At 36.5% G+C, this 23,736-nt stretch overlaps 1 protein-coding gene across 5 annotated transcripts in view; it reads left to right on the forward strand.

Moving 5' to 3' along the window:
- The window catches only part of GOLGB1 (golgin B1), a 98,401-nt gene that overhangs the window by 40,479 nt on the left and 34,186 nt on the right, over positions 1–23,736 (forward strand). For all 5 annotated transcript variants that reach the window (XM_036242318.1, XM_036242319.1, XM_036242321.1 and 2 more), the window contains 6 exons: positions 945–1,347; positions 2,358–2,473; positions 8,546–8,660; positions 11,319–11,392; positions 14,919–20,107; positions 20,953–22,864. In XM_036242318.1, coding sequence (XP_036098211.1) covers positions 945–1,347; positions 2,358–2,473; positions 8,546–8,660; positions 11,319–11,392; positions 14,919–20,107; positions 20,953–22,864 — 7,809 coding nt within the window. The remainder of the gene's footprint in view (positions 1–944; positions 1,348–2,357; positions 2,474–8,545; positions 8,661–11,318; positions 11,393–14,918; positions 20,108–20,952; positions 22,865–23,736) is intronic.

Here is a 23,736-nt window from a genome sequence, read left to right on the forward strand (position 1 = left end):
CTGTCCTGATCTTCCTTCTGATTGAGGTCCCTTGATCCTTTCAGTTTGTTCCTCTGGTATTGTTATTTCTTTTTTGGCCTTTTGCCTTTCTAGTATAAAGCCATGGCTATTTGGGCTACTCTTTTACCAGCTCTTGGATTCCCTGTGGCCCTGCCCTATCACGTTCAAAATGCCACATTGTAACGTGAAATTGGTGCCACATTTCACATTCTCTGCTTGTTCATCTGGGTGCAGCTTGCTGCTGGAGAAAGTCAGCCATCTCTTTCTTAATTTTCAACTCCTTAACATGAACTTTCTTGCATAGAAACATGTTCCCTTATCTCCAGTCCTAACAAAAGTCGTTTACTGACCCTGAGGCCCCTCTCTTACTGTCATCAGATAATCGGGTTCAAATCCCAGTTATGCCACTTACTAGATAGGTACTTTATAGATGGTTACATATATGTGACCTTTGGTATATTTTCCTCCTTCTCTGTTCCTTTTAAAATGTTATAAGTTTTTCCTTCATGGTCTCTATCATTTTGCATTATATTAATCTGTTTAAGTATGACTCTCCCACTGAACTCTGAATTCCTGAGGGCAAGGACTGGATTCATTCATATATTCAGTATTTATTGATTATCATGTACTCACAATGCCACATACTGTGCTACATGTTGGAGAGCTGTGATGATAAAGCAGACACAGTCCCTTCTCTTGTTGAACTTATTTTGTATTAGGAGAGACAGAAATTATATGATAATAACACAAATAAATACAATTAATAGCACAAATAAGTAAAAGCTGTCAAAAGTATTAAGAAGCAAAAATCAAGGGTCTTATGTAGTTGTAGGTTTGATGCTGAGTGTCTAGCCCCATTCTTCACCCAGAAGAGGCATTTCCTTATGCTTATTGAAATGAAAGAATGAATTTATGGTTCATGAGGCTTTGTCTTTTTTTCTTAGATTCTCTCTCAGCAGTTACAGCAGATGGAAGCTGAGCATACTACTTTAATAAACACTGTGGAAACAGAAAGACAGGAGTCCAAGATTCTCATGGAAAAGATGGAACTTGAAGTGGCAGAGAGAAAATTATCCTTCCATAACCTGCAGGACGAAATGCATCATCTACGGGAACAGCTTGAGCACGCAGGTCAAGCCCAGGTTGAACTTCAGTCCCGGTACAGTGCTTTGGAGCAGAAGCACAAAGCAGAAATGGAAGAGAAGACCGCTCACATTTTGAGTCTTCAAAAGACTGAGCAAGAACTAAGCTCTGCCTGTGGTGCTCTAAAGAGTGAAAATTCAAAGCTACTTCAAGATAAGAATGAGCAGGCACTTCATTCAGCCCAGGCCATTCAACAGCTGGAAGGTCAGTGTTTGATTGCTTTTGAAGCCCTCTTGTCCAGTACTTGAATGCTTCTATTTTAGAATTTTAGGGATCTGTTAATGGCATCATTTGCTCAAACCAATTGAATCAATAGGATTAAGAAAGGTTTCTCTTATGAACTCTTTGTTGCGTTTCTTCTGCCTCTGACTGAAGTTATAATCTTGCTTAATACTATAATTATCATTGTAGTACTAAAAACTATTGATAATGATGTGTTAAATATTTAAAAGAATGCAATGTGAAACATGACTGGGGTCTGAAGGGTTCAGTGACTGAAATGAGTAGGATTTGAATTAATTCATGGATAACGCAGGCCAGATCTAGGTGCATAGGTAGGGGGGGACTGAATTGCGTGGAGTCAGTTTTACTTCTAAATGCGAATCTGAATGCTTTTCTTAGCATGGAAAATTTCTTTTTAAAGGAAACGTTTATCCTTTATGAAGGCTTAAAGAAAACATGTTTTTAAAAACAAGTTATTAAAGTAATAGATGCCTGTAATTTAGTTTAATTCTAATAGATTGGCTTATACATAAAGGAAAGATTTTAGAAAGAATTAAGTGGAAGATCTGTATTGAAGAACTGAACATTAACCAGAAAGCCTGGAGGGGCATAACACGGGAGCAGTGTGTTACAAGCACACCGCCCTCTTAAGTGGACCATGTTCATGTTTCAAATTGTGCTACAGAATCTCGATGGGATTTATAACACTTAAGTGAAGAATGAAGAAATAAAATTTAAAATGCTAAAGGCATTTTAAAGGAAGAAAGGAAAAATGACTTTTAAAAAATGCCTAGGCCTGTTCTATTTTACCTTTGAAGCAAGGATGCCTTTTGGTTCTTGAGAGCATTTAAACAGTTGAAAAAATGTTGTCATTGTCAGCATAATTTTAATTAAGATAACTAAACAGTATATAGTGTATCCCTAGAAAATAATAACTCATTAAGTTTCAGACTTGAGGAAGAGATTATTTCTATTTATTTTCTTTTCCTTAGATCAACTTGAGCAAAAATCCAAGGAAATTAGCCAATTTCTAAATAAATCAGCCTTGCAGAGTGATGAAACAGCAACTCAGACTTCTTTCCCAGATATTTATAATGAGAGTGCACAGGTAATCAAATGTACAATTCTTATGAATATGGACTATTTGTCCTTGGATGTCTATTGAGAATTTATTCCAGAAAGCAGTATAAGCTTTTATGCCTGATGAAATGCTTTTTTGGAAGGAATCAGGAAAGTCATTAATTTAGTGTCTCAGCAACGAATGAGAAAAAAGTAGATAACAAACACCATGATCTCAAGAGCCTCTCTGATTCTAAGGTCTTAGAAATCTATATTAGAGATTAATCTTTTTTTTTATCTTATAATTAATTTTCTCAGTTGAGAAGACAGTTTTATTTTTGGTAGGCTGAGATTTGATCAGGTTTAATTTATACATTTTGGTCTAAGCAAATTTATAGGTTTATTATAGAAATCATAATGCTCCCATTAATTAATTAATAGTAAAACATTTAATTACCAAATGGCTGTTGTTTGGCCAGTATGTTCTTTCTCCCTTCTATAAAAATATCTGTGGGAAGTTAGATTATAATCACCAGAAGGCTGCTGATTGAGCATGAATAATAGAGCAAGGGGAGTTAGTTTGATGATCTTAATGAGCTAGTGTCACACTAGGATAACTGGATGCATTTGTCTTTGTTATAAGAGTATACCTTTCCGAACTGACAGACACTGGATAGCAGAGTCCCATGTTCCCTGGGCAGTACCATGCACTGATAAAAATGTTTGCTTCCTGGTTTCTAGCATCTAGGCTTTCCAATCTCTTCTATTCTTTCATTCTCAACTATTTCCTCCAATATTTTGTTAAGACATTTTCAACAATTCAAAAAAATTAAAAGAACATGAGTATACCCACCATGTAGATTCTATCGCTAACATTTTACTTACTTTACCAAATATTCATTTATCCATTGATCAATTTTTCATACATTTCACAGTAGGTTGTATACATTTTTTAGTTCAGCATGCATGTCATTGACAAGATTTTAATATTTGTTTATAGTTTTTTAGAGGATTTATAGAACATGAAATGGTCAAATATTAAGTGTACTATTTATTTAGTTTTGCTAAATGCATATACCTGTGTTACCTAAATCCAGGATATGTTATTACCATCATCCCAGATAGTATCCTTCTACCCTTTTTATTTATTGAGGTTGGTTACATTAGTTTAAAAAAATTATATAGGTTTCAACTCATACCCTTTTGCAATCATTCCCACTCTTCCTCCCCAGAGACAACCTGTGTTCTATGTTTTACAACATAATTTTTTTTTTTTTTTTATCCTCATCCGAGGACATTTTTCCATTTTTTTGTACAGATAGAGTGGGAGGGAGAGAGAGGAAGAGAGAGAGAGGGAAACATCGATGTGGAAGGGACACATCAAGTGGCTGCCACCCGCACGACCAACTAGGGCCGGGGACAAACTGCAACCGAGGTACATGCCCTTAGCGGGAACCGAACCCGGGTCTCTCCGGACCGCAAGTGGACGTTCTAACCACTGAGCCAAACCGGCCAGGGCTACAACATAATATTAATGTAACCATACATATGTGCTCTTTTGTGTAAAGCTTTTTTCACTTAGCATATTTTGAGATTTATCCATATTGTTCCATGTATTATAATTTGTTCTTTAATATTGCTGAAAAGTATTCCATTTTGTTAATATATTGCATTTTTCTTTTGCATGATTAGAACAGCTTGAATAGAGGTATAATAATATACACATTTTAAAGTATATAATTTGATACATTTTGGCATATGTGTTAAACTATCACCACTATCAGGAACATGGACATATTCATTACCATGCCTCCTTTTTTTTAATCCTCACCCGAGGACATTTTTGCATCTATCCTCAGATAGAGCAGGAAGGAGAGAGGGAGGAAGAGAGAGAGTAAACATCGATGTGAGAGAGACACATAAACTGGCTGCCACTCACACAACCCCAACTGGGGCCAGGGACAAACCACAACCAAGGTCATGCCCCTAGCGGGAACTGAACCTGGGTCTCTCTGGTCCGCAGGCCGACACTAACTGCTGAGCCAAACCAGCCAGGGCACATATCTCCCTTTAATTTTTTTCTCACATCTCCCCCTACCCAGGCAACCTTTGATCTTCTTTCTATCATTATAGATTAGTTTCTGTATTTTAGGTTTTTATATAACCTGTATGTACTTTTTATTTTTTTCTGGCTTCTTTTGTTTGACATACTTATTTTGAGATTCATCCTATTATGTGTGTAGCAATAATTCATCCCTTTGTCTTATTGAGGATATTGTACATACCACAGTTTATCCATTTATTCTTGGACAAATTTGGGTGGTTGACAGTTTTTGGCTATCACAAATAAAGCTTCTATGAATGTTCTTTTACAAATTTTGTTTGAACCTATGCTTTCTTAATACTTGATAAATACCTAGAAGTGGAATGCCTGGGTCATATGGGAGGTATTTTGGAGGTTTTAGGACACTTCCATACTGTTTTCCAAAGTGGTTGTACCACTTTACATTCCCATCAGCAGTGAATGAGAATTGCAGGGATAAACCTCACATTATCTATTTTGTCAGATTCAATTTGCTAAAATTTTGCATTTATGTTCATGAGAAATATTAGTTTGCTTATAGTTTTCTGTAGTATCCTTTTCTGGTTTTGCCATGAGTAATGCTGGCCTTTTAGAATGAATTGGGAAGTATTCCTTTCTCTTTAGTTTTTTTTTTAAGGTTCTGTCTATACTTGGTATTATTTCTTTCTTAAATTTTTTTGTAAAAATTCACCAGTGAAGCCAACTAGTCCTGGAGTTTTATTGTGGGAGCATGTTTTTGTTCAAATTATTTTTGTTTAGTAACTATTCAAGTCATCTATTTGTCCTTCATTGAGCTTTGGTGTTTTATATCTTGTAGGGAATGTGTCCTTTTTATTTAAAGTCTCAAATTTATAGTTATAAGTTATTCACAATAGTCCCTAATTATCTTTGTGATATCAGTAGAATCTGTAGTGATGTCACTTCTCCCCTTCCTGATATTGGTCATTTGCATTTTCCCTCTTATACAGGTTAGACTGCCCAGAGGTTTCCCAACTTTAATGATCTCAAAAAAACAGCTTTGGCTTTATTGATTCTCTGTTGTTTTTTTGTTTGCTATTTTATTGATTTATACTGTTATCTTTGTTATTTATTTTCTTCTGTTTACTTTGGATTTGATTTCTTGTTAGCTTCTTAAGGTGTTATCTGAGTCTTTTAGTTTGAGACCTTTCTTATTTTTAATGTAGGCATTTTGTACTATAAATTTCCCCCTAAAATTTGCTTTAGCTGCATCCCACAAATTCTTTTGTGATTTCATTTTCACTCAGTTCACAATACAAATATACCTTTTGATTTCTTTTTTGCCCTTTGGGTTATTACATTTCCAAATATTTGTAGGTGATATGTCTAGAGGTCTTTCTGATTTTTAATTTAATTCCAGAGTACCTATTTTATATGACTTGAATCTTTTAGAATTGATTGAGACTTGTCTTATGGCCCAGAATATTGTCTACTTTGGTAAATATCTCATATATACTTGAAAATAATGTGTAGTCTGCTCTTGTTGGCTGAAGTGTTCTATAAATGGCAGTCATGTAAGGTTGGTTGATAGTGTTATTCAAGTGTACTATATATCCATGCTGCTTTTATGCCTACCTGTTCTCTCAATTATTAAGATGAATATTGAAATCTCAGATTATAGTTGTGGATTTATCTATTTCTCCTTACAGTTCTTTCAATTTTTGCATCATGTATTTTCAAACTGTATTATTGGGGATTTAAACATTTAGGATCTTTATGTCTTTTTGTTTTGTTTATTTTTTCAGCTATGGTTGACATTCAATGTTATCTTAGTTTCAGGTATGCAGTATAGTGGTTAGACATTTGTGAAGTGACCGCTCCCCCAGCCCCCAGTTAAATCTAGTACCCACCTGGTACCATATATAGTTATTACAATATTATTGACTATATTCCCTATGCTGTACTTTACAAACCTGTGACTATTTTATGACTGCCAGCTTGTACTTTTTAATCTTGTCACCTTTTCTACCCATCCCTCCAAGCTCCCCTCCCATCAGTTTATTCTCTGTATCTGCGATTTTTATGTCTTTTTTATTGTGACCCATTTATCATGACCATCTTTATCCTGGGTGACATTCTTTGCTCTGAGATGTACTTTTTGTCTGATATTAATATAACTGTTCTTTTGACTAGTATTAATATGATTTATCTTTTTTACAATATATATTCTTAACCATGTCGTCTTCTTAGAGTTATGCTGTTCCACTCCACTTAAAATGTAGAAACCTTGTAATTATAAACCCTTGTGCTATTTTTTTTTTCTTTATTGATTTTTAGAGAGAGAAGATGGGAGAGGGAGAGAGAGAGAGAAATATTGATGAGAGAGAACATCAATTGGCCATCTCCAGCATGTCCCCCACTGGGGATCGGGCCCACAACCTGGGCATGTGCCCTGACTGGGAATCAAACCAGCTACCTCTTTGTGCATGGGTCGATGGTCAACAACTGAGCCACACCGGCCCGGCTCTTGTGCTATTCTTAATGCTATAGGTGCTATATGTATTATATTAACAAAAGGTAGACGCCGCAGATCACAGTTTTACCAGACTTTTCTTCTTATCCTTGTTTGTGATATACTTAGTTGTGGTTTTCTTTGTAATTTTCTTCCCTAGCTTTTGTTAAGTTTCTTACATGTATAAATTTGTGTTTGGGAAATTTTTGGTCATTATTCTTTCAACTAATTTTTATGCTCATTTTACCCTTTATTTTTCTAAGGATGTCTCTACTAAGACGTTTATTTATTTTTTTTAGTTCATTATAAGCATATTTTTCTTTATGTCCTGAGAGAGTTATAATTGTATCTTTAAAATCATTGTTTGCGAATTCCAAAATCTGCACCATTTTGTACTTGATCTCTGTTGATTATATTTATTTGCTTATTCTGAGAATCAGTCACATTTTCCTGTTTCTTTGTGTGATGAGTGATTTTGTATTGAATCCTAAATATTGTGAATGTTTTGTTCTCAAGATTCTTCTGTTATTTCTAAATTCTAAAGACTTTTGATTACGTTTTATCAAACCACAAACTCTGACCTATGGTAGGCAGCCACTCAAAACTCGGTTGACTTACTTTTCTCTTAGCCAGACTGCTCCAAGTCAGCCCTGAAAATTCATATAGTTCATTGTTCATAGTTTATGTATAGAAATTAGGACTCCCCCTTGCTGAATAGTTTTTTCTCTTTCTGATTTCCCCGCATACATTCTCACAGCTGTGTTTGTCCCAAAGTCTCTCTCCTCCTCATTCTTTAAGCCAGAAACACTGTGACTTTGTGTTTTACGTGCCCTATGTAATGCAAATTAGAAACTTCCCTCAGTATAAAAACCATAAAATCCTAAAAACTCATCTCCTGCCATTTCTTTAAACATGAAATGAAGGTTTGGGGCTGAGTGAGCTGTAAAGACCCTCAAGGCTCAAAAATTCTCCAGTTTTCTGAAAAATTATATAGAATAATCCCCTTGGAGAAGAAAAATATATAAAAAGACATAAAACTAAAGATGTGGCATGATTTGATATTTGCCTGTTCTTAGGGAAAGCAAACAGTACATATGCATACATGAAACAAAAGAAAAAGCAAAAACAATTATGGCTCTTCCTCCTTTTTTAAGGGGTACATATTACTTTTGCTTCTGTTCTTCCTTGAGAGCTTCTCTTTATGTTTAGTCTCCTTCTGGAGAGCAACCTTATCAGGTGGCAATCTAATTTTGTGATGCTATTTGTTTGTGGACCTGATAATATTCTTTCCTATGTAAGTAGACTTGGGATTTCTGCCTTTGTAATCAGGCTTCAGTTTTAAATTTAAAAAAAACAATGAACGGGAAGTTTGTGTGAAAAAAAAAATTTTTTTTTTTTTGGTAGAATAAAAATTCTTTAATGATCACTTAGGCAATAAGTAGATGCTATTTTTAAAGTATTTTCATGGTTGAAGAACTTTGTAGAAGACAGAAAATGCTGGAGGTTATCTGGCATTAGTATGAGTTTTCTACTGGAGATCATTAATTTGTTGTCTTTCTACAATTTAGGCAGTCACTGAGGAGAGTATTGCCTTTTTGCAGAAGAGAGTGGTAGAGCTAGAGAATGAAAAGGGAGCCTTGCTCCTTAGTTCTATAGAACTGGAGGAACTGAAAGCTGAGAATGGTATGTATAAATGAAAACCGTAATTCTGCCTCTACTTTTACCACGATATGTATATAATATATAGATTCTCTGATTGTTTGATAATAAAGATCTTACTTAGATAGCTGAGCCAGTGATTACCGAAGATAGGATTAACACACATTAAACGATTCAAACACAATGCCAACATTTTACAGCATGGGCTATAAATGCTGCAGGATGTCTGTATTCTATTCATTTTGGAGTGGTCTAGGACTCTTCTAGGAAGTATGGCCTAAATAGGACTTTAATGAGATGATGAATTTTTAAATAGGCAAAATGAAAAAAGAAAGGAAATTCCTGGTAATAAATTTGTGAGATGAGGTCATAGAGATCTGTATAAATAAAGGTTCAAAGGTAGAAACCATTTTGGGTTTTACTCATGCTGTACTCAACTGAGAACCCTATACTAATCTTTCAGGCCTCAGCTAGGGCATTATCTTTTTCAGGAAGTACTTTGATCCCCCAAAGTTGGGTTGAATGAGTTTCTGTGCTTTTGTAACATCATTGCATTCCTTGAACATTATATTAAAATAGTATGTTTATATTTTATACTATTTGCTCTTCAAAGATTAAATCAAACTCTTTCAAGCCAAGGGCCTGTTTTCTTCTTCTTCTTCTTCTTCTTCTTTGCCAACAACTAGAATAGTACCTATAGTAGCTGCCGTATAAAGTTTTGTTGGATTAAACAATAAATTAGCATTTTATTCTGTTAGAATGTGTGTGAACAGTTAGTAAGAATGAAGATACACCTTCTTCCATGTATCACTCGCTTCACAAGGACTTTGTGGTTTTAGTAGCCTGTAGTTATTAATGCTATACTGATCTGTTTTATCCTGGATTAACCAACTAATATACTCTGTCTTCTGAGTGAAAATGAATACCAAGTAAAGTTTGTATCATTTCTTAAACTCTAAAGCCAATATTTACACCTTAACCTTTTTACAGTCCCCCTTAGCTCTTAACTGGGGATTATACTTTTATATTAGACTATTCCCACCATTGCTAATACATAAAGAACATCACAAATTCAGCTCACTATTTAACCCACTCAAAGTACTTCTTTGAGACCTTATCCATGATGTTTATTTTGCAGTTTTGCAAACAATGCCTGCCATTGTCATTATGGTTTAGAGGTGTTACCGGTGTTCCATTCTCTTTGCTCTTTTCTGCAGAGATCACTGCCCTTAGTTTCATGTCTGGTCTCAAAGGTTACCTTTGTTTTATGTGTCGTGTTCTGCTCAACTCATCCTTTGCACTTTTCTACCACTGTGCCTCGTCAAATAATCTTGTGAAGTGTCTGAACATATTGTGTCTTGAATTCATTTGTTTGGTGAATGTTCATTCATTCAGCAAATTTTTATGGTGCCTTTCCTGTGTGCTAGGCACCAATCTAGTTGCTAAGGATACTGCTCTGAACATAGTAGAAGGGAAGACAGGCCACAAACATCTATATAAATAAGAAAATTTTAGAGAGTTATAAGTATTAGGATAAAAATAAAATAGGTTACTGCAAGTGTGCCTGTGGGAAGAGAAAAGCAGCATTAGAGTGATCAGGGTAGGCCTTTCTGAGAACTTGAAACCTGAATGATGAAAAGGGAACAGCCATGCAGAGGCCAAGCAGAGAAAAAGCAGTGTAAATACCCTGAGGTATGAGTAACCCTGAATGTTTACAGACAGAAAGAAGGTCAATGTTTTGAGAGAAAACTTAAAAGGAGCAGTGCAAGAAGAGGAGGTATGAGAATAAGGGGGGGTCAAATTATGAGGCCCATGTAGGTTATCTTGAAACATTTGGATGAAGTATAAACAATAGGCTGATGTTTTGATGTTTTTTTGTTTTTTACTATATCTGTTTTAGCTTCTCAGAAAGAGTGTGAGCTACTTGGGGGCATATTAATATCCAATATTTTTATCCTCCAAAGTGCTTCTACCCTTTTTAAATGTATGCATTATAATAGAACATGAGATACAACTCAGAAGACTGGATTCTGATTTCAGGTCTCTGTGAGCTAGTTATAGGTCATGTCATTTCTTCATTTCCTCATATGGTCATTGAGGAGATTGGATTGCTCCCTTCTAGTGCTAAAATTTGATGTCTTTATGAATATATGTAAAAGAATATTGAAGATATTATAAGTGCTATATAAATATAAGATGTTTATTACGAACACAGTAGGATTATAGATAGATTAAGGCAAATTTATTGCCAGAGATGTCCCAAATTATGCTGCAGAAAGAGCTACTGCTTGTCACATGCTTAGATGTCCTTCTACTTTAAAGCCTTCACTATTTATCATACTTCACTCAGGTTCATTATTATCACTTAATAGTAGCAGTTTATCACCCTGGCCGGTTTGGCTCAGCGGTTGGAGCATCGGCATGCAGACCAGAGAGTTGCAGGTTCGGTTTCTGCTAGGGGCACATACCAAAAAAAATAGTAGCAGTTTATCTTATATCTTCTCTTTTTCTTGCCATTTCTTTTTGATAAAATAGTCTTTTATCTTCCTCAAACTATTTTGTCTGTTTCTTTCCTCTTGATTATTTCATGTATCTCAAATAGCTTCACACACAAAATCATGCCTCTGGTTTTTTAAACATTCTACTTATATCTTCTAAGGTTATTTATTTTGTGACTTTCAGAAAAACTATCTTCTCAGATTACTCTCCTGGAGACTCAGAATAGAACTGGAGAGGCAGATAGAGAAGTCAGTGAGGTAAGTGATGCGTTCTTAAAAAAGATTTGATAACCCATTTCTCATACTGGGTTATCATTTATCTCAAAAAAGTTTCTCAGTAAAGAGATCAGATAAAATCTCTAGTTTACCCCCCACCCCAATCAATTGGCACAGTTTCATTTAGGATTATATTAAAAAAGGGTATTTGGGGATGATGTTGCTTTTTATAACCTGAAAATTACTATAATAAATGTGTGGTTTCTTAACAGTCTGTTGATATAAGATTACTATTAGCTGTATTGTGTTTAATTAGCTATGTTCTTCCAATTGAGAAGTCAATGATAGAGTCATAAATGGCCTTTGAGAAATAATATAACTTCTTAACAGAAGTGTCTGCTTACTTATTGTATTAGAGTTCTCCAGAGAAAGAGAACTAATAAAGTATATATATATATAGAGAGAGATTTATTTTAAGGAATTAGCTCGTGCAGTTGTGGAGGCTGGCAAATTCAGAATATATAGAGTAGGCCAGCAGGCTGGAGACCCAAGGAAGAATTACGGTTCAAGTCCAAAGGCAATCTGCTGGCAGAATTCCCTCTTTGTGGAGGAAGCCAGTCTTTCTTTTTTTTTTAAATCCTTACCTGAGGACATTTTTCGATATTTTTGTTCAGATAGAGTGGGAGGGAGAGAGAGAGAGAAACATTGACGTGAAAGGGACACATTGAGTTGTTGCCACCCGCATGACCCATCCAGGGCCGGGGACAAACTGCAACCGAGGTACGTGCCCTTAACGGGAACCAAACTCAGGTCTCTCTGGACCGCGGGCTGACGCTCTAACTGCTGAGCCAAACCAGCCAGGGCTCTTTCTTTCTTTTTTTTAAATTTTTTTTTTGGTTAAGGCCTAACTGGGAGAGGCCCACCCACATCATGGAGGATAATATGCTTTACTCAAAGTCTACTGATTTAAGTGTTAATCTCACCTAAAAATAACCTTCACAGAAACATCTAGAATAATATTAGACCAAGTTTGGCCTAACCAAGATGGCAATAAAATTAACCAACACACTTATATTCAATGCCTTTTCATGGAGCCACTGATGCTCTGTTCACAAAATTGTCAAAAGGAACGAAATTTTGAAAATTATAGTATTATATGAATACTGACAGTAAAAATTAATTTTGTTTGGCCAGGGGGTGCTTAATGTTTTAAGATACTTAGCAGTAGTGGCTAGTGAGAACAAGATAACTTAGCTCAAAAAAGAAGAATGGATAAGAAAGATGGGAATCTTTATAAAAAAGAAAAGAAAGAAAAACAATGCAACCAGAAGGGAGAACAAATAGAGAACAATGGGAAATAAAGATACAAAGGCACATAGAAATGACAAAAGGGGTGAATAAGATAATCCCTTGACATAAGAGAGAGTTGAGTAGGAAAGTTTTCATAGAGAGTGTAAACTCAGCTGAAAGAAGCAGACTAGTATTAGGAGAAAAAATAATGAGAGTGGCTAGAAACAGCTAATTTTCTGGTTCTCTGCCCTTATGGGATGACATTGATTATTTTACTGGAGCCAGAAAGTTAATTAGACTCTGTAGATATAGGGAGCAGTAGACAGCAAGACAGATAGTTAGAAAAGAGGAAATGAGAATACTTAGGGTAAGAGAGAACAAAAAAGGAGTTAGTTATATTGAAGCCTTCTGGCAGGAGTGATGCCTTGACCATACCAGGTCTTTAATGTATACAGGGATGGATAAATAGGAATGTGACTTGAAGAAATTATAAAGGAATTTTTTTCCTGTCCGAAGTCCTGTTTCCAGTTTTGGTCTCTAGAAATGTGACTGAATAATACAGAGTGAAGAGTTTTGTTTATTCATTTATTATTATTATTATTGTTGTTATTATTTTATAAATACTTTTTTTAAAACATTTTTATTGATTTTCTTTTTTTAGAGAGAGAGAGGTGGAAAAATCAATGTGAAGGAGATACATGGATCAGTTGCTTCCTGCAGGCCCCCCCCAACTGGGGATCGAGCCTATAACCCAGGCATTTGCCCTGGCTGGGAATTGAACTGGGACCTCTCAGTCCATGGGACCACTCTCAATCCACTGAGCCACACTGGCTGGGAGAGAGTGAAGAGTTTTAAATGATTAAAAATAATGCCTATGAAAACTGATGAGATAACTTTTCTTAAAAGAATAAATATTTCTAAAATAATGAATTGTTTTTCTTAATATCTGAGAATGGTAAGATAATAGCTACTATTCATTGAATTCTTTCTATGTGCCAACTTCTGCTAGTAGGTGGCAGAACTAAGATGTGAACTCAGGCTGTCAGGCCACAGAGCTTGTACTCTTGGTTATTACATTATTTGTGGGGTGGGTAGTGGTGGTGGTGGTGACGGTGGTGACTATTACATTTATTTGACAATCTTCTATCAAATTGAATTTTTTTCTGGAATGAAAAGGTGTTATTGACAGAGGTGAAGATTTTATTGTACACACTCTTCCCAAACTCATTTAAAAAATACTAATTAAATTTACTGTGAGGTTTCACTGATTTTGTTTTCCTAAAAAAACAATTAGAGAAATAATTTACATGGATTGAGCCATTTTAACACAGTAGTAATAATGGTTATTATTTTGTCAAACAAGTCCATAATTTTATACTCAAGCTCCGGCAAAAATTTTTGATTATTTGATCCTGGTAATTTATCTCAGTCTACCGCAGGCCCTCAAAAAATGTCATTTTGTTCAAAGTTGTTTCATTATAACGTTGATGAGGTGCCACAGGAACTTAACTCTATAGTTAAGTTGATGTATAGTTAATTTCATTATACATAGTTTTGCCGCAGTTCCAAGAATCTGTCGACATCATGAGGACTTATTGTACTTAGTTGACAATATACCTATCTGTTAATGGCTCGTTTCAATGGATAGTTTAGAAAAAGGAATTCTCTGACTTCCTCCTTGGTATCAGGTGAAACGAAAATTTAATTCATTTTCTGCTTCCCTTTTCATTTTTAAGCAGTTCTAGGGAGAAACAGGTAGGCATTTTAATTTTTAAAAAAATTTTTCCTTATTGTTTAGAGAGAGAGGAAGGGAGAGGGAAAGAGAGATGGAAAAATTGATGAGAGAGAACATCGAGTAGCCGCCTCTGCATGCCCCCCGCTGGGGATTTGACCCACAACCCGGGCATGTACCCTGACCAGAAATTGAACTGGCGACCTCTTGATGCATGGGTCGACACTCAGCCACACCAGCTGGGCGCAAGGAGGCATTTTAATCTGAACAAATAAAGTTTCCCAAGTAAGGAATATCTAGAAAATAAATTCCAGGTTTTCTTAGATCTTATGACTATCGCTACAGAAATGAGAGGGTGCCCTTATAGGTCCAATTTGGAAAATACTGATTTTAAAAGTATTTAGCAGTTTTATGGTAGGAAGAAGTTTTGAACTAAAAAGTTTCAGGTTTTGGAAAATGCACAAAACACCATTTATTAGTTAGGCTTTTTCTTATAAAACATTTGATTAAAGCTTTTTCCTCTCTTTTTTCGTATTTTAAAAACAGATCAGCATGGTTGATATTACCAGGCTCAACAAGAACAACTCTTCTGCTGAGGAAAGTGGACAAGATGTCCTAGAGAACACATTTTTTCAGAAACATAAAGAACTGTCTGTTTTATTGTTGGAAATGAAAGAAGCTCAAGAGGAGATTGCATTTCTTAAGTTGCAGCTCCAGGGCAAAAGGGCTGAGGGGGACCCTGAGGTCCTTGACCAGAAAGAAACAAAACAGATAGAGAGTGAAGGAATACCTCCAGTCACAATGAATCTATTGCTTGAAGATCCAGGGCAACATTTTCCCCCAGTTTCAAATGAAGAGAGCGGTCTTCCAGCAATTGAAAAAGAAGAGCAGTTAAACATTGAACAAAGTAGGACATCTGAGGAAATATCTTTAAGTGACACTGGAATAGAATTGAAATCAACAAAACAGTTTGATGTTGAGAACCCCCCTTCTGCTGTACTGGGCATTTGTCAGTGTCACCAGGATGAAATGGAAACGCTAAAAAGTCAAATTTTGGAGCTTCAGATTAACTTTCATAAAGCAGAAGAAACCTATGGGAAAAATTTAGATGAGAAAACTAAGGAAATAAGCAACCTAACTCAGTTGATTAAAGAGTTTAAGAAAAATGCCGAAGACACCAACAGTGCGTTCACTGCATTATCTGAAGAAAGAGACCAACTTCTCTCTCAGGTGAAGGAACTTAGTGTAGTAACAGAACTGAGGGCTCAGGTAAAACAACTGGAAGTTAACCTTGCAGAAGCAGAAAAGCAAAGAAAGCTTGACTATGAAAGTCAGACTCATCACAACTTGCTTACTGAACAGATGCAGAGCCTCAGCATAGAAGCCAAATCTAAAGATGTGAAAATTGAAGTTTTACAGAAGGATCTGGATGGTGTACAGCTTCAGTTTTCTGAGCAGAGCACACTGATAAAAAACCTGCAAAGCCAGCTGCAGAAAAAGGAATGTGAGGTGCTTGAGGGGGCAGAACATCTGAGGGATGTCACAAATAAGATGGAAGAACTTTCACAGGCTCTTTCACAGAAGGAACTTGAAATAGAAAAAATGGATCAACTCTTACTAGAGAAAAAGAGAGATGTGGAAACCCTCCAACGAACCATTGAGGAGAAGGATCAACAAGTGACAGAAATCAGCTTTAGTATGACTGAGAAAATGGTTCAGCTTAATGAAGAGAAGTTTTCTCTTGGGGTTGAAATTAAGACTCTTAAAGAACAGCTGAATCTATTATCCAGAGCTGAAGAGTCAAAAAAAGAGCAAGTAAAAGAAGATAAAGAAGTTTCTGGTCTTAAACAGACTTTTGATGAGTTGAGCCCAGCAGGGCTAATAAGTAAAGAGGAACTTCAGCATGAATTAGATTTTGTAAAGAAAGAAAGTGAGCAGAGAAAGCGAAAGCTCCAGGCAGCTCTTATTAACAGAAAGGAGCTTCTACAAAGAGTCAGTAGATTAGAAGAGGAATTGGCCAAAGTGAAAGATGAATCTAGGAAAGAGGTCCCATTCAGTGAGAGGGAGAGGAGAGAAATGGAAAAAGATAAAGAAAGTAAAGAAGACTCAGAAAGATGTGTGACTTCTAAATGCCAAGAAATAGAAATTTCTTTAAAACAGACAATATCTGAGAAAGAAATAGAACTAGAGCATTTAAGGAAGAATTTGGAAGAAAGGGCAGCAGCTGAAGAAGAGTTACAGACTGTGATCAAACAGATGAATCAGAACTTCCAAGAGAAGGCAAACCAAATAGATTTGCTCCAAGCAGAAATCATTGAAAACCAAGCAATTATCCAAAAGTTAACCGCATGTAACAAGGATGCAGGTGATGGAAGCTTAGCAGAACCTGTAAAAGAAACAGTGGTGACCAGTCCACCTGGTGTAGGTGGTGGAGAACACTGGAAACCAGAACTGGAAGAAAAGATATTGGACCTTGAAAAAGAAAAGGAGCAACTTCAAAAGAAGCTACAAGAAGTGTTAACCTCTCGAAAGGTGCTTCTTAAAAAGGCACAGGAGAAAGAAAGACATCTTAGGGAGGAGCTAAAGCAACAGAAAGGTTACTATAATCGCTTGCAAGAACAGTTTGATGAGCAAAGCAAAGAAAATGAGAACATTGGAGACCAGCTAAAGCAACTCCAGATTCAACTAAGGGAGGCTGTAGACAGAAAACCCCCAGGCACTGGCCAGAAGGAACCAGGCTCTCCCACTCAAGGTTTAGAAGAAACTTTATTCAAAACTATGGAGCAGCAACCTGCTGAACCTGTTTTACAGTCTGGCTTGTGCCCAGATTGGTCTTCTCATCCTGGAGATGCAGATGCTTTGCAGGGTGATACTTCTATTGCCCAGATTAAGACCCAGCTCAAAGAAATAGAGGCTGAGAAAAAGGAATTAGAATTGAGGGTTAGTTCTGCAACAAGTGAGCTTACTAAAAAATCAGAAGAGGTATTTCAATTACAAGAGCAGATAAATAAACAGAGTTTTGAAATCCAGAGTCTGAAAACAGCGTCCCAAGAAGTTGAAGCCCATGCAGAAAGCCTGAGGCAGAAATTAGAAAGCAGTCAACTAGAAATTGCTGGATTAGAACGTTTAAAAGAATTACAGCCTGAACTAGATGAATTGCAAAAACTCATAAGCAAAAAGGAAGAAGAAGTTAGATACCTTTCTGGACAGCTTAATGAGAAAGAAGCAGCCCTAACTAAAATACAGACAGAGGTAATAGATCAAGAGGATTTAATTAAGGCTCTGCATACACAGCTAGAAATGCAAGCCAAAGAACATGATGAAAAGATAAAGCAGTTTCAGGTGGAACTTTGTGAAATGAAGCAAAAACCAGAAGAGATTGGAGAAGAAAGTAAAGCAAAACAACAAATACAGAGGAAACTGCAAGCTGCCCTCATTTCCCGAAAAGAAGCACTAAAAGAAAACAAAGGTCTCCAAGAGGAGTTGTCCTTGGCCAGAGATACAATTGAACATCTCACTAAGTCTCTGGCAGATGTGGAAAGCCAAGTTTCTGCTCAAAATCAAGAAAAAGATACATTCTTAGGAAAGTTAGCCCTTCTTCAGGAAGAAAGAGACAAACTTATTGCAGAAGTGGACAGATCTTTAATGGAAAATCAAAGTCTCAGTGGTTCTTGTGAAAGTCTGAAATTAGCTTTGGAGGGTATTACTGAAGACAAAGAAAACCTAGTGAAGGAAATTGAATCTTTGAAATGTTCTAAGATTGCAGAAAGCACTGAGTGGCAAGAAAAACACAAAGAGTTACAAAAAGAATATGAAGTTCTCCTGCAGTCCTATGAGAATGTTAGTAATGAGGCAGAAAGGATTCAGCATGTGGTGGAAAGTGTGAGGCAAGAGAAGCAAGAACTGTATGGCAAGCTAAGAAGCATAGAAGCAAACAAGAAAGAGGTGGAAAAGCAGATGCAGGAAGCTCAACAGGAAATGGAGGAAATGAAAGAAAAGATGAGAAAGTTTGCTAAATCTAAACAGCAGAAAATCCTAGAGCTGGAAGAAGAGAATGACCGGCTTAGAGCAGAGGCACACCCTTCAGGAGGTGTATCTAAAGACTGTATGGAAGCACTTCTTTCTTCCAATTCCAACATGAAGGAGGAACTGGAAAGGGTCAAAACAGAGTATAAAACCCTTTCTAAGGAGTTTGAGGCTTTAATGACAGAGAAGGACTCTCTAAGTGGAGAGATTCAATATTTAAAGCATCAGATAGAGGGTAATATATCCAAACAGTCTAGCCTAGTTGCCACTGAGAAATGTGATAACCAGATACATAACACTGAAGAGGCAAGACAGCCTGCCCTATGTGAGGCTAATGAGGAAAACTCTTCAAGTATGAGCACAAGGCCTGAACATTCAGAATCCATCCAAACAGAGACTAGTGGCAATCTTGATACAAGTGAGAATGTCAGCTCACATGATGAAATTAATAACTATCTACAGCAGATTGATCAATTCAAAGAAAGAATTGCTGAACTGGAGGAGGAGAAACAGAGAGAAAAGGAATTTAGCCTGACTTTAGAAAACGAGAGAAATGCCTTACTGAGTCAAATATCAGCAAAGGATGGTGAACTAAAAATGCTTCAGGAAGAGGTGACCAAAATAAACCTTTTAAATCAGCAAATACAAGAAGAACTTGCCAGAGTTACCAAGCTCAAGGAGATAGCAGAAGAAGAGAAAGATGATTTGGAAGAGAGGCTTATGAATCAGTTAGCAGAACTTAATGGAAGCATTGGGAATTATTATCAGGATGTTACAGATGCCCAAATAAAAAATGAGCTACTAGAGTCTGAAATGCAGAACCTTAAAAAGTGTGTGAGTGAATTGGAAGAAGAAAAGCAGCAGTTAGTCAAGGAGAAAACTCAGGTGGAATCAGAAATCCGAAAAGAATATTTGGAGAAAATACAAGGTGTTCAGAAAGAACCTAGCAATAAAAGCCATGCAAAGGAACTTCAAGAACTGTTAAAAGAAAAACAACAAGAAGTAAAGCAGCTGCAGAAGGACTGCATCAGGTACCAGGAGAAAATTAGTGCTCTGGAGAGAACTGTTAAGGCCCTAGAATTTGTTCAAACTGAATCCCAAAAAGATTTGGAAATAACCAAAGAAAATCTGGCTCAAGCCAAGGAACACCGCAAGAAGGCAGAAACAGAATTAGCTAGCTTCAGAGTACTGCTAGATGACACTCAAAGTGAAGCAGCAAGGGTCCTAGCAGACAATCTCAAGTTGAAAAAGGAACTTCAGTCAAATAAAGAATCAGTTAAAAACCAAATGAAACAAAAGGATGAAGATCTTGAGCGAAGACTGGAGCAGGTAGAAGAGAAACATCTTAAAGAGAAGAAGAATATGCAAGAGAAACTGGATGCTTTGAGTAGAGAAAAAGTCCACTTGGAAGAGACCTTTGGAGAGATTCAGATTACTTTGAACAAGAAAGACAAGGAAGTAAAACAACTTCAGGAAAACTTAGATAGTACTGTGGCCCAGCTTGCCGCTTTCACTAAGAGCATGTCTTCCCTCCAGGACGATCGGGACAGGGTGATAGATGAAGCCAAGAAATGGGAGAGGAAGTTCAGTGATGCTATTCAAACTAAAGAAGAAGAAATTAGACTCAAAGAGGAGAATTGCAGTGTTCTAAAAGATCAGCTTAGACAGATGTCCATCCATATGGAGGAATTGAAGATCAACATTTCCAGGTAAATGAAAATTTGATTTTGCTCTTCCAAAGATAAAGGCAAAGAAAGTCTATTTAATATGGGACTGATTTTGGCTTAAATTCCCCTAGGAAGTGTATTCTCTCTCATCTCTCTCTCCCTGCCCCTTTCCCTTCTCTTTTTCTCTCTCTCCTTTCTCTTTCTTTCTTTGCAAATGCCTTTTCGCTACAGCTGTACTAATATGAAAAATGTATGTCTGCTTCTCTTCCCATCTTTCTATTGAGAGATTGTCTAGATTTCTCCCTTTTTATATACATCTCCACTACTATAGTCTGGATTTGTGCCACAATATTCCCAAATCATTGCTTTAGCCCCCCAGATGGTACTCTCTTTTCTCTTCCTCATATTCCACATCAACTCTTAGTGTATATGCATGTTAGAGTCATTTTTTAACTCCAATTTTATATTACTTTTCAAGTTCAAAAACAAACAGTATCCCTCGTTCTTTATACTTCTCCACTTTTAATGGTATCCTTCTGCTATTGTCTCTCATACCCCAAGATTATTTTTTTAAGGGGCCAGCCTTTAGCTTTTCTAGAGCAAAGTAAAGTAAAATAGTAGAAAATATCACTTTCTAGAGTGTTCAAAACCATGTCACTAAAATAAGCAACATTCTTTGGGGTTGATAATTTAAATATCTGAATCATGAGGTGCAGTATACCTTTAATACAGAGCATTCAGTAGAACTAATACCTTTTCATTAAAAGACAAATACTTTCAATTATGAATATTTATTTGTAGATCTGAGTATATGTTGTCGTATGTCTTTCTTAGGCATCAAGTAGTTTTCCTTTAAATCTTTATGATCTTTTCTTTTTTTTTCCTAGGCTTGAACATGACAGGCAGATGTGGGAGTCCAAGGCCCAAACAGAGATCCAGCTCCAACAGAAGGTCTGTGATACTCTACAGGGAGAAAACAAAGAACTCTTGTCCCAGCTAGAAGAGACTCGGCATCTGTACCACAATTGTCAGAATGAATCAGCTAAATTAGAATCAGAACTTAAGATTCTCAAAGACCAATGGACTGATTTAAATAATTCTTTAGAAAAATGTAAGGAAAATAAAGAAAATTTGGAAGGGATCATAAAGCAACAAGAGGCTGATATCCAAAATTGTAAGTTCAGTTATGAACAGCTAGAGACTGATCTTCAGGCCTCCAGACAGCTGACCAGTAGGCTGCATGAAGAAATAAACATGAAAGAACAGAAGATTATAAACTTGCTTTCTGCCAAGGAACAGGCAGTCCAAGAAGCTGTTGCTGAAGTGCATCAGCAACATGATAATGAAATTAAAGAACTGGAAAACCTGTTGACCCAGGAGGAAGAGAATATTGTCTTAGAAGAGGAGAACAAAAAGGCTGTTGACAGAACCAATCAGCTCATGGAAACACTGAGATCTATCAAAAAGGAAAACATGCAGAGGAAGGCTCAGTTGAATTCCTTTGTTAAATCCATGTCTTCTCTCCAGGATGACCGAGACCGAATAGTATGTGACTACCAAAAGCTGGAAGAGCGACATCTCTCTGTAATCTTAGAAAAAGACCAACTCATCCAAGAGGCTGCTGCTGAGAATAATAGGCTTAAGGATGAAATTCGATGCTTGAGAAGTCATATGGATGATCTTAATTCTGAGAATGCCAAACTAGATGCAGATCTTATCCAATATAGAGAAGACCTGAACCAAGTGATATCAAGAAAGGACTACCAGCAAAAACAACTCCTTGAAGCTCAACTTCAGCAGAATAAGGAGCTGAAAAGTGAATATGCTAAATTAGAAGAAAAGTTGAAGGAGTCTGAGGAAGCAAAGAAGGAATTGCAGAGGTCCTCTGTTGCCCTACAGGAGGAGAAACAAGGTTTATCTAAAGAGATTGAGAGCTTGAAAGTATCTATATCCCAACTAAATAGAGAGCTGACAGCCTTGCAAGAAGAAGGCACTTTAGGACTGTTTCAGGCCCAATTAAAAGTAAAAGAAGAAGAGTTACAGAGGTTAAGTAGTACCCTTTCCTCCTCTCAAAAGAGAATTACAGAACTGGAAGAGGAAATGGTTCATGTTCAGATGGAAGCTGCCAAGAAGGTAGATGAAATTGAAGATAAAATGAAGAAGAAATTAAAGCATCTTCATCATGACGCAGGGATAATGAGAAATGAAACAGAAACAGCAGAAGAGAGGGTGGCCGAGCTAGCAAGAGATCTGGTGGAGATGGAACAGAAACTACTTATGGTCACCAAAGAAAATAAAGATCTCACAGCACAAATTCAGTCTTTTGGAAGGTCTATGAGTTCTCTACAAGATAGTAGAGATCATGCCAATGAGGAGCTTGATGAACTGAAAAGGAAATATGATGCCAGTCTGAAGGAATTGGCACAGCTGAACGAAAAACAGGGACTCTTAAGCAGAGAAAGAGAAGATCTTGTTTCTAAATCTGCCTTCCCAGTGAATTCCACTGAGTATAACAGCTTGCCTCACCTTGAGAAACTTAACCAACAGCTTCTATCCAAAGATGAGCAACTGCTTCACTTGTCCTCACAACTAGAAGATTCTTACAACCAAGTCCAGTCCTTTTCCAAAGCTGTGGTCAGTCTACAGAATGAGAGAGATCACCTGTTGAATGAACTGGAGAAATTTCGCAAGACAGAGGAAGGGAAGCAGAGGTCTGCCGCCCAGCCTACAACTAGCCCAGCAGAAGTACAGAGTTTAAAAAAAGCTATGTCGTCCCTCCAAAATGACAGAGACCGACTAGTGAGTGTGTAGTTTTCTATTTCTGATCTTTGAGAGTTTTTGAATCTTTATTTAAATTTAAATTTCTAAATAAAAAACAAATTATTTTACATATTATGTGGGCACTGAGGGGCAGTATTATATATCCCATAGGTTCTGTTTGGTCTTAGAGAAATACAGAAACATTATTTTAAATTACTTTAAATCTGTCATTGCCATTTTTTAAAATTACAAATTTCCTTTGCATAAAACTCTCCATGGATTATAAAAAGATCAAGAAATGTAGAGCTATTTTATATCTTTTATACACACAACACACGTGTGTTTCCAGAATTTGTCATAGTATGTTTAAATGATTTAGTAAAGTTTTATTTGCAGACTGAACCATTTACTCACTTTCCTTTCATACCTAACTTTTCTCAATCAGAGAGAACGATAAGGAGGATCTCTAATGTTGACTTCTGCTGCTGTTAGTAAGAACCCGTAGTTAATCCAGGTCATTTATTCTGAAAAATTCTAGGTCATTAAGATTCAGAAGCAAAACAGTATGAGCCAAGCCAGGTTGTCAGGGGATTCTACTTCATCTCTTAACTCTGTCAGGCCCGTGTACTTAGGCCAAATAGGAAATAAAAGCTTCAAAAAGGCTGGGTTTTTCCATTTTAAAAAGTGACCCATGCCTGAAATCTGAAAATTCTAGTTTTTAAGATTAGCTCTAGTGAAAAGATCATTCCTCCTAACTGTAAAGTCTCATGCAAACTTCTCTTTTTCTTTGTAGGTAATGTGTTCTTGCATATTACACTTAATATCCAATATTTGTAGACAGTCTTTTGCCTCTTTTACTCTGAACAGAGCCTCCCCCCACCTTCAGTGATGGCTTTGACATCAACACAATT

This window comes from Molossus molossus, unplaced genomic scaffold, assembly GCF_014108415.1.
Source record: "Molossus molossus isolate mMolMol1 unplaced genomic scaffold, mMolMol1.p scaffold_m16_p_5, whole genome shotgun sequence".
In the NCBI taxonomy this organism is placed as follows: domain Eukaryota; kingdom Metazoa; phylum Chordata; class Mammalia; order Chiroptera; family Molossidae; genus Molossus; species Molossus molossus.